The sequence below is a fragment of the Gallinula chloropus genome (genome assembly GCF_964237585.1).
Source record: "Gallinula chloropus genome assembly, chromosome: Z".
In the NCBI taxonomy this organism is placed as follows: domain Eukaryota; kingdom Metazoa; phylum Chordata; class Aves; order Gruiformes; family Rallidae; genus Gallinula; species Gallinula chloropus.
The window spans coordinates 72232119-72244195 of record NC_140089.1 but is presented as its reverse complement, the minus strand read 5'-3'; the positions used below and the strand labels follow the sequence as shown (position 1 = coordinate 72244195).

The window sequence follows — 12077 nt, the reverse complement described above, 5'->3', positions numbered from 1 at the left end:
CTGTCTTGGTGGGCAAATTATGCTTAGTTTAGCAAAAGCACACAGTGAAGTATCCTGCACAGCTTACTGAATTTTCCAGTCCCTTAAAATACCCCACTGTGTATTTTTTCTCCAACAAGTATTATTTCTCCAACATATATTCAGGGTGTTTTTAGGTACTCTGTAGTAGGTGCTTGTTCTGTCTGATGTTTCATTGTTCTTAAAACAGGCCCTTAGGAGTCTTCTGCAAAAACGATGCTGAACCCTTTCTTCATAAAGGGTGCTACAAGCTGATTTGTAAAATTGTATTCCTGTATTTATAACTAGAACTATAAATTCAAGATAAGCATATAACTTGTATCATTGTTAATTTTCCTTTTCTATTAAGGAGTCACGACACAACAGCACAGTTGAAGAAGACTCTGAAGGGGATAATGATTCTGAGGAATTTTATTATGGAGGACAGGTAATGGAGGAAATTTTTGCACAAGTGCCAAGAAACTATTATTTGAAGACTTGTTGTTTCCATTATATATGGAGGATAGCAATTTCTTAGGTTACTTCAAATTTGAATAGAATGCTGTGCATATATAGCATAAAGATTGGATATGTTATACTGTGTAATTATATAAAGATTAATTTGTTTACATTTGCAAAGTTGTAAGAATAGAAGAAGCGAGTATTCTTCCAAATGTTTGAAATTAGAACCCAGTTGCTTGCTTCCAGGAAATAGATGTTCAGTCTTTAAAGCTTATCCCATTATTGATAGAAATAGGAAATCAGACTGGATCCAACTCTGTTTCCTTCTGGAGGATTGCCATTTTATAAAATCAAGAGCATTGCAAATTAATGGTAAAAATGGTTATTACAAAACCATTTTGATCTAGGCAGTAGTCTATTCTTTTCCTGAGCTCTACAGTTAAATTCACCTTGGAAAATGCTGCATGTTTCTAGATTAATGTACTACTTTGTGTCTTTCCTTCCTGTTCCCTCAGCAGATGTAGTTCTTATCACATTCTCTTACATATTGAGAAGTAAAATATCTTCATCTCTTTTCCTTTTGCAGTGACAATAGAGCGCTTCATGCTGCTAGTCTCTATTCAGATTCTTCTTTTCTTATTCTAACTATTTCCCCAAAAGAATCATTCCTCACTTATATTATTAGTACTGTTTATTAATTAATTACAGCTGCTGTTTATGCACGTTGTTGCTGCCTCAGCCTCGAGGCTGAAGCCGTCCATGCCCTGGGTGTGCAGAGCTGAGGTTACAGGAGTGTCAAACGGTGGAGTCAGTGCAGAGAGAATGGGACACTGATGAGCAGGACATTGCTGAACCTCTTAACTTGCAGAGCCGACCTCATGGTGGGGTTTGAACATGAGGCGAACAGCTGAGGTGCTTTAAAACAAACAAACAAACAAAAAAGCACACCCCTAAAAGGCTATTAAAAATTATACTGAAAGTGGAACTGAAAGAATGTATTTTCATTGTCAAAAATAACTGATGGGGTATTGACTCATGTTCAGTTTAGAAATGACTGCAGGAATTGCCTCTCTTCAGTTGCTGGCTCTGCGGCCCCACCGAGCGCTGGGAGGGACCATGTGCACATACTTCAGTGCAGAGAGCAATGTCTTGTTTCAATCTGCCTGAGAGGAAAAATCTTCCCGTTTTGCCCTGCAGTGATGAGCTGTGTGTACTGGTTTCATTTTTCACCTCTGCGGAAAGGGCGGTAACCTCAAGGTGAAGGAAAAGGCAGCGAACAGCTGGGAGTGCTTATTTCTTGAACAAGCTCTAATACATTTGGTAAAGGATGCCTGCCAGTGCCAAAATGAATGAATAAATATTAATGCTGCCTATGAGATATGAACACAGAGAGCAGTACATCATTTTGCAAGCTGTGAAAAAGCTCTGTAATAGGCAATGCTGGTTAGAATTGCCATATGTTTACTGTGGAAACTACGTTACACTGCATTGTCTTTTCTTAAGGCAGTACATTTAATTGAAGGAATAGTAACTGTCGAAATCCTTACAATTAGATCAGAATATAAATAAAAATAAAATAACGTATTATTGTGAATGTATGGAGTATAAAATATTCAAAAAGGAAAATAGTGAGAATAAACAGAGAAAAAAAGGACAAAGTGTATTTAACAAAAGTGAAAAAAAGGAAATTTTGAATTTAAAATGGTCAAAAGAAACAAAATTCAAAAGAAGGCATATGTAATTAAAGAAATTATCAAGGACTGAAAATGAGCGAAGTTTCTGGAGAGGTAAAAAGAATAGCCTTTTTTCAAATGAAATGAGTGTAAGAGTTAAGTGGACACCAGGTGTATTAGGAAGACAGAGCAGTTGACTGTATATGTGGGGAACAAGCAAGGCAAGCTGCTTCAAGACAAGTGTGTGATCTGCCCGAAAAGAAAGGGGACAAAAATAGTGGCTTTAGCAACTAGAGGGAATAGATACCATTGTCTGCAATACTGTTGGGAAAGGTGAAGGTCAGGGATAATACTTAACATTTCTAAGTGGTTACAGCTGGAATGACGAGAGAGCAGCTGATGATGAAACAAGGACATTTGATGGGCAGTGAAAACAAGACATGACCTTTTGGTCATAAATTAAGTGTTTGTATTCACTTCCTAGGCACCTGCTTGTAATCCTCCCTAAGGATTTAATGGATAAATACTTTAAAGTAGCTGAAGTGAGTCAATAACCTAAGTTCTATTGATTTTCATTGGGATTTAGGTTTGTAAATCACTTAATCTCCTTTAAAAATGAAACCTTTTGTCATTATGTGGGACAAAATAATCTGAATAAATTCTCAGATTAAAAACTGAGACTTTCTAAACACAGACCCTTCAGACACAGCAAAGTTATCAGATTTTTTGGCTTCTATATTCACTTTCTCTGAGACTCTTTGTTGATTCTTGCTTTGAATCTCTGTCTTCTCATATTTGCAAATGAGAACAGGAGATTGAAACAGTAATAGTACTGTGTTTGGCACTCTCCCTCTCTTCTGCTTCAGTGGCAGGACATACTTGCAAATGCAAATGCTCTGGTAGTCTCCTCTGTGTACATCAGCATGCCTGTGGCACTAATTCAGGGATGGAAGATACCATACTGTGGTCTTATAATTTGCTGGAGCACTGCATTACTTCCTTTTTTAGTTCATAAACTTTTGCCATCAAAAAGTAGATTGGAGAAAGCATTATGTTGAGCATGTTCTGTGTAGTGTTTCTATTGGATTTTACTGCTATTGATAAAGTAAACCAGAATAGAAATACAGTGGTTTAGGACCAGCAAAGGTGGCGGGTGCACCAGATCTACAATTCATGAAATGATTGCTGTGCTCTCTTTGGAAGCAGGACAGCAATTATTTATGCATCTTTAAATAATTCATATTTGAGTAATGAGCATGTAACAAGGATTGTTTTTCTCCTACCTAAAGTGAAAAGAAATACAATAAAGGTTTTCTTCCCATGCTCTTCTACTTGGAAAATTGTTCTGACATGCCTTCTGGTCATGAATATAGTTGATGTCTCTGATAAACACATGCCTGTACTATACTGATGACTTATTTGCCTTATATTTGAAGAATTCTAACTCTAATTGAATTATTCTTTGCTAATTTTGACATGTAAAAAGTGATTGGCTGATTATTATTTTAATTCTATTGAAATGTATTTAATTAGTTTGAGAAGTACACTGCCAGATATCAGAGCTGAAAATGTCCAGCAGAGGTGGCCTACAGATATGGATGTAGAAACAGAAGAAACAGTACTGCAGTTAGATATGATTCTGCAATAGCAAGAATTCCTGTATAAGGAGACATACATATACAAAAATATATGTGTCTAAAGGGATAGATTACACTCTTGTGCTTCGTTCTCTGAAGCCAAATCCTACTCTTGCTTCTAGATCTGTCCATATGTAGGGAGTTCATTGACTTTTGTGGAATTACTGTCAATCGAATTTTAAAGTAGAATTAGGTACACACAATCAGGACCATGTTGCTTAGCAAGACTAATAATAGACTGAAGAGATTGCTACAAGCCTGAAGAGGTATTTTGGTCCTTGTAGAAGAGGTATTTTGGTCCTTGTAGAAGATAGAAGGATATTAATTATTTTGGCTTCATAGAGTCCAACCACATCAGCTCACAAGTTCTGCTTTATAGTGTAAGCACTACTCTACCTTTTTCTGTTTTACATGTAGAGTTTGAAAAAAGAAAAAGATGATGTCTAAATACATGTTTCTTTACACTGCCTCTGATTAAATACTTAAGATGGGAAAGTATTCTTTAGTTTTTCTTGGATTTTTTGGTCTGATATCATGACACTTGTGGACAGAATGCAGTCAATGGGTAGGCAGAAAGTGACATTTAAATGCTAAGACACTTGGTGTAGTATAGTTCCATGCTTCTCTTGTTGAGCACAAGCTGTTTTGTGTCTAATATATATAGAAGTATAACAACAGGCAAGAGGAACCAAACCTTTGTCCCGTAGTGATTGGACTGGGATGATGTGACAAAGTCTGGCTCTTCTTCTATTTAACAGTTTTAAAATCCACAGGTGTCCCAGAACAAACCCCAGTACAGAACAGGACAGGACAGGATGGGACAGAATCCTTTTCAGCTTCTCAAAAATTTTGATGTGGGGGTGCTTGCTTTGCAAATATTGCTTAGCAGAGCTAGACCAACTGAGCTTCAGAATATCAACTGGGTGTCATTTCTGAGCATGGCATGAAGGAGTCTTTATGTAGTATATTTTGCATGGAGAACTGTCAAGAGCCTAGGCCAGGTGCCAGAAATGATATAAATAAGAACTCCTAGGATATTTTTTTCCTGTTAGGTTAGCTATGATGGAGAACTTCACAAGCACCCACAGCTGGAGGCTGATTTGACAGCAGTGAGAGAGATCTATGGACCTAATGCAGTATCTCTCAGGTATGTCATTGACTTTTCCACCTTTAACGTTTTGGAGACTGAGTTTTTTGTGGACCTTCCCTTGCTGCAAAAGTACAAGTCTTTTCTTGTGATTTCTGCATATTGTGTGGCAAAGGGAAGGAGCACTGCTGGGCTGGAAATAATGCTTGTTTTGTTTGTTCTTTTTTTTGGTTGAGTACTGGTGCAACTGTATGTTCTGAGAACAAGCCCTGGAAGCCTGCTCTAAAACATTGCTTTTTACAGTTCAGTCAGTTGTATTTTGTTGAAAATTACTGTTCAGCTTTACTTTTTACCCTTGTTAAACTCTTTTTCTGTTATATTCTGTCTTTTGCCTTGGAGGTGAACAAGAGGAATGATAAGAGATTTGGTAAATGTTTTCCCTAGGGAAAGATTGCAGGAATTGGATTTGTATTTTCTGGGAAAAAAAAAAAAAAGAGAAGGAGAAGACTTAATAACAGCTTTCCTTCTTCAAAAAACCCCAGTTTGTGGATAGGAGGAGTGATCAAATGTTCTCTATTGCCATCATGAGAGAGACAATAAAAAACTAGCTGCTTTAGCAACAAACAAGACTTTGATTAGATTTTAGGGAAGCTTTTTATTGTGGGAATCTAAAAGTATCCTACACAGAGGAGTGATGGAACTTCAGTCAGAGTTGGATTGCAAAGCGCAATTACACAAAAATTATGTTTGACCTGTATGAGCATATGTGATTCTGCCACAGGGCATAACTGTATTATATTTTTCATTTTCCATCTATGCAATCTCAATAATTTCATAAAAATAACAGGTAGGGAAGATGTTACAGACCTGTCAGATGTATTACAAAGAAAATATCGAAGTTGTCATACAAACCAAGTAATAAAATACAGAGAAGATAAAAACCTTAGGCCTATATATATTGCAAGTAACAATTTCCATTAACCTCTAAACAATAAGCTCTGTTATTTTTGTCTTAGGAGAGAGCACATCTACAACCATGGTGTACTATACCTTTTCAAATTAAGTGGAAATTTCATTACATTTCAAGGACCTGGGGAATTGAAATCTGAAGAGTTGCATATGGGTTTAGGAAATGAAGGAGATAAATGTTTAGTTGCCAACCTGATAACTATGAAATTGAGACTATCTTGATAATAGGCTCCCTCAATCTCCTCAAATTGAAACATTATATGTAACCTTTCAAAAACTTGAATGCATCTAATTTATTGAATCAACTGTTACACTGGAAGCATTGTGATCTCCTTGAGCTCGCTGTTGTAGTAGAAATTGGCATCTGTGGCTGCTTTTGGCATGTGGAAAACTTTGATGCTTCTCCCACTCTGTTGCAGTTGAAAATACTCACAAATTCTTAGAAATGACAAACACAGCATTAAGCATTCAGTTTCATCCCTCTCCTGCAGCTCCAGTTCTTTGTGGAGAGAGAAGCCTGTCTGACATTGACTACTGCTAAGATGCCTATTTCCTAGACAGTTGACCTTCTTTTAGTAGTATCTTGTTGTCACAGAGAAAACTGTACTTATGAAAGTGAAAATCCTATACCTGCAAACTTTTCACCACTGTCCTTTGAAATCTGGCCACCAAAGCTGTAAGAAACACTTCTGGACCAATTGATCCAAACTCTTCTGTTATCTATTTGCATTGATCGACAGGGGACCTCTGGGAGCTTCTAAATCACAGTGTATTCCTGGAGACATTGCAGGCAGCAAATCAAAAGGCGCAGGTGCTGGAAGAAAACATGATTTCTTCTCTGCTTTCAACTTCAGGAAGTAAAACTAAAATAGTCAGCATCATGTGTCTAAAATAATTTTTCTAGTATGGTAATGAAGTGGGGGCAAAAGGATTTCAGTAAATATGGAAATTCCACAGTTATAACTTATTTTTATCTTACAGTTTCTTCCACTAAACTTTCTGTGTTTTGTTAGTTCAGCTATGTTTCTGTTTAATTTATAAAATTTTGCCTGTTCACAGCCTTTTGAATCCCAGTCATGTAACACCAGCCTGCATTCATATATATTACTTAAAAGTGCACACAAAATCTGTTTTTTGGATCTTCTGGAAAATTACTTAAAACCCTCTGAGAGCACTGTTGTGCTGGACAGTGGCTAAGCCATGCAGTAGGTGAATTTCACTGTTTCACAGCCAGCTCTTCACTGAGCTGTCTGCAGTCACAGAATTTCACTTCAGTGTGTAACTAATCTTAGAATCACAGACTATCCTGAGTTGGAAGGGACCCATAAGGATCATCAAGTCCAACTCCTGGCTCCACACAGGGCCAGACGAGTCAGAGCAGATGACTGAGTGCATCGTCCAGACACTTCTTGAGCTCAGTCTGTCTGGGTGCGCTGACCACTTCCCTGGGGAGTCTGTCATGCTCTCAGTAAAGAAAGGTCAGTGAGCTTTGGGTGAGCAGACTCTGGAGCAGCTGTCAGGGTGACTGGGAATTCTCCAGGTAACACAGCCCTGGCCAGCTGTTTACCTGTCCCACATGTGCCACATGTGCCACATGTGCCACATCACACGTCTGATCTAAAGAGAGACTTTGGGTTTGCCCTTAACTGAAGAGAACCATTGGAATGCTGAAGTTTGGTGGAAGGGATTCCCTCCACCATACTTCAAAAGAGGTCAAGTCATTTCCAATGTGAGCTAGGGCCTACCATGGTCTGTGAGGACACTTTGGGAGGAGGCAGTTACATTCACAGGCATATTTTTGTAGTTGAAAATTACTGTATCAGTTTATCTATGCGCAGCCACTGGTGTGCACTTAGTGTAGTTTAATAGAAGAGTGTGGAAGTCACTGTTAGAACAAGAATGTAAATGCAGCTTAAAGAAAAAAAACTAGTGGCTAATCTGAAAATTTGGAAATGATTGAACTTTGACAGTATTGTCTACTTAAGTAATTTAAATGAAATGGAAAACATTATGGCTTCTGCCAGTTACTTTTTATTTAGGTTTATGAATTAGTATTTTCTAGGCCTGTTTCTTCAGGTACATTGAGGGAGGGCAATCAGAATGAGACAGAAAGTAAGATGCAGAAAAGTCACACTTAAAGTGTAAGATTTCAGATGGCAATGAAACACCTATGAGCAAAAGTTAAATCTGAACCTTGGGGATTTCAGCAGTACTACACATAACAGATAAAATAAGGTACCTATTGCCTTGAGCGCATTACAGGGCAATCTTTATGTTTTGACAAACAAATGCTTGAATGTATGAAGCAATCCCACAGGTATAATATGCCACCCTCTAGGCTATGTTGTATTTGTCTACAGTGATTTATCTCAAGCCTCTCCTTAGGTTACTGGCTGTTAACCTGAAATACTTTGGAACATTAACTAGGGTTTTCTTTTGTCATAAATAGGAGCAGCATGTGACCATTATTGTTTTCCTGATTTATTTGTGCAATATGTGAGACAAAAATGCATCACAGCAATGTAGAGAGAGTTTGAGGGAATTAGTCAAGAAAAGATTTAGCCTGTTTAAGCAAAAACGGCTGAAAGAAAGTTTCAGAGCAGCAGACGGTCACCCACTGGGAATATTGACCCAATCTATGTAAATGTGTATTTTATAACCATTCTGATTTTACAGACAAGATTAGCTTTTATAAAATCTTCGTTGTTATAAGTACTCCTGGGCTGAGGACTATCTTAAAGAGCTGTAATGTAATGTTATTCTTTCCTTTCAGGGAATATGGAGCCATTGATGATGTAGATATTGATCTGCATATTGATGTTAGCTTTCTTGATGTAAGTAATCTAATCACAGAATTACATAATGAACATTAATACCCATTTAATTTTGCTACACATCAGAGTCTCTAGACAACCACTGATATATTCCTTTGACAGAGATTTGATCTTCACAAGTGACTGTCATGTTATTGATTGATACTCGTTGCAAAGGTTTCCGTTTCCTTTTATGATAGCATTGTTAAAATGCTTTGTAGGCTTTTATTTACTGAGCATGTATTTCTTTTCAGACATATGTTGTGAATAGTAAATGACATACATTTCTTTTTTTGCTATCCTAGATGTTAGTTAGGTGAAAGCACTTCATAGAGCCCTGGAGAGAAGACCTTGGCTGGAGCTCTTCTGTGTGCTTTGCAACATCTGCACCTGATTAGCTTGAGTAATGAAGCAGACACAGGGCAGTGGTGCTGTTGACTGGCAGCATGGCTTCTGTAACAAGTTATGCTGTCATTAACTCCACACTTCCTCACCTCATCTGTGCAGCATCTTCCCGTCTTCTAGATAGGGAATAAAAATCAGTGTTTTTAGGGACATAAATAGCTTTTTCCCAGATACGTCATATTCTCAGGTCAGCACAACACATAAGGAAGTTGTTCTTGGACTTTCTGAAACATAAGAACATCTGATCATAAATTGAATTATTTTAATCAGCCTTAAAGGAAAAAAAGTTTCCTTTGCCCTGCATTTCTGGATGATTTTCCTTTCCAATTTTATATGTTCCTTTGCTGTGAAGAAGTATCTCTTGATACATGTGAAAGTGTCTGCCTGCACTGTAGATGTTGTGCTGTGTGTAAGCCTGTGCCTGGTTTAAATGAACATACTCAACAACTGCTGTTACAGGGGCATCACCAGGTGATAGTTTGTACTAAGTTTCAACTTTAAAGCTCAAGTAGATATTTCACGACTAGGTAAATGGATGGATAATGTTTGTAACACACCCTTAAGGTGACTGATGAAATATAATAGTTTCTCATGTTGGCTAATGGTGTCTGGTTTGTTTTTTTTTTTTTTCTTTTTGTCTTGAACTAGGAAGAGATTGCTGTGGCTTGGGATGTAATCCGCACAGAGCCTATCATAGTGCGATTGCACTGTTCACTAACACAGTATTTAAATGGTCCAGGTTAGTCATCTGTGTATTCATCATGTGCTTAGTATGGTGTCTTGACCTGAGCCGTGTACTAGGTGATAGGTGCTTATTCATTGCCAAATCCTTGACCCTGCATGTACATAGATCTGTACGGAGAGCAGTCCTAGTGCTTTGACATTAAGGTTACATATATGTGTTTGATTAGACCCTAAATAATGACATGGGCACCTAACTTAAACTTTAATAGGTTGACTTGTAGAACTTTTTTTCTTGATATCTTTGAAATTCAGCTGTTTCCCCAAGGAACCAGTGTTAAGGAATAAATATCTACAGTTTCTAAGACATGATTTCCTGATTTTGGAGATCAGGGATCACCTTCACAGGTTAGCTATCACTGATAAAGCATATTTATGCAGATCTGTGCAGCAATTTTTCATGAACCTTTGAAGAATCAAGTCATGATAAGTATCCTTTTAGCTTCAGGTTTCTAAATGACTGTGTGAACTCTGTGAATCTTTACATTTGAATTAGTTGTTAAGTAAATAAAGTTTCCACATGAGTGTGAAAATGGTCAAACTGCTGAAGAGTAAACTGATTTTGAAGACTGGGAAACATTCATATGCAAGACTCAACTTCAGATACATTTTTACAGTGGAAAGTCAGAACTAAGCTGCAATTTTGATCGTAACTTGCCTGGCTTTGGAGACTTTCAATACAAGCTGTCAGTTCAGGCTTGTATCTGAGGGAGAATTCTGCCTCTGGAAAATGAATAGATACTTCCAGTCATAATATGTTTAGTAAAATCTGTCCCAGTGAGCTATTTTTATAGGATATGTTGCCTGCTGATGCTAAGCTATATTCTGTTCATTCAAGTAAGCATTTCATTACACCTTTTTTTTTTTCTTGACTTTGGTCTCTTTGTCTGCATTTTATCAATTCAATCTTTTTTGTAAATATGCAGATGTTAAAATATTTATCTGCAATTGCAGGTGTCAGTGTTAGTATTCATTATAGTTCTAGCAAAATATATTTTTTTTTAAAAGTGCATCAAATAGAGATGGTAAAGCATGAAGAGCAGCATGCAGTAAGAAATGATCTAGTGAAATAAGAAGTCACAACAATGTATCTTCTGCACCATTGACAAGATTAAAATGGGAAGTTTAGTTTCCAGTCCTGCAGCTGACTGATTATAGGATTGCCTCACTACCAAGAAAGGCAAGATCGGGGCCAGACACAAATCCTTCACTGATGCTAGTTTTGTGAGCTCAGCTGCTGTTGCACCATGTCTGTTGACCAGAAAAGGACAATGAGATTCACCATCTTCTGTGTTACAAGACTCTTTGCATTCCTCTTCCCCCTTAAATATCTTGTTTTGAGACTTCTGCTGCAATTTTACGCTGCATTTTTTTCTCCTGTAATACTTTATGTTGGTTGATAAAAGGAAGATAAATGCCATATAGTGCAAAGCACTATGGGAAGTATTCATACCACCTGATGGCTGCCTACTACCCTAATTTTAGGTAGTCAATAACTATCTCATTATTGTACTTGTGGGCAGTTTCTCCCACGTGCCTTACAAACCTTTCATAGATGAGCATGAATCAGCCTTTGAAGGTACCATGCTGGCTCCTCTGGCTGTAGAACTTAGACAACAGTTGTGGTCTAAATGTCAGATTTTAAGATTGCTGTTTTACATATAGTGATTGTGTTTGAAAAAATTACAGCGCTGCCACATGTCCTAAGTTTGGCAGTCTAAAGACATTGCAAAAGCTAATCAAATGATTAATCCCTTTTGAAAAAAATCAGTTTGTCTTTAAAATATGAGATGATATTTGAATAATAACATTAGAGAAAGGGGTATCCACAGGGCATTGAACTAAGTGAAATTGGATGGCCAGGTTAGAGCTGTTCTATTTTATTTTAAAATTTAATTTATTAAAGTAAATTTCTGAATAAAATCTGGCTTTCTTAGTAATCAGAATAATACAGGTTTTAAAATACTGATTTACATTCTCTTATAAAGTTTGAAATGACCCCATATCTTTTGGGTTTCATTCCTTTTTTGTTTTACTGTAGTCACTACCACCTTATGTAATATGAAATATAAAGTCTATTCATGCTTGTAATATGTGTTGGCTGTTGCCCTGCCTTGAGGACCTGAGGCTCTCTCAACAAGTGCTGGATTCCATCTGCTACTTCTATCTAGTAAATGTTATTAAAAGATTTTAATAAGACCAGTAGGTAATTTCCAGCCTTCGCCCTGTACACTTTCAACTTTCTGCAGATGAATATGCATATACCAATATTAGGTCAGGTCTCCAGGAAAAT

At 37.2% G+C, this 12077-nt stretch overlaps 1 protein-coding gene across 2 annotated transcripts in view; it reads left to right on the top strand.

Moving 5' to 3' along the window:
- Positions 1 to 12077, top strand: part of PARP8 (poly(ADP-ribose) polymerase family member 8) — a gene marked incomplete at its 5' end in the record, with an annotated part of 118647 nt that overhangs the window by 62601 nt on the left and 43969 nt on the right. For both annotated transcript variants that reach the window (XM_084278302.1, XM_084278301.1), the window contains 4 exons: positions 368 to 445; positions 4822 to 4916; positions 8599 to 8659; positions 9692 to 9782. In XM_084278302.1, coding sequence (XP_084134428.1) covers positions 368 to 445; positions 4822 to 4916; positions 8599 to 8659; positions 9692 to 9782 — 325 coding nt within the window. The remainder of the gene's footprint in view (positions 1 to 367; positions 446 to 4821; positions 4917 to 8598; positions 8660 to 9691; positions 9783 to 12077) is intronic.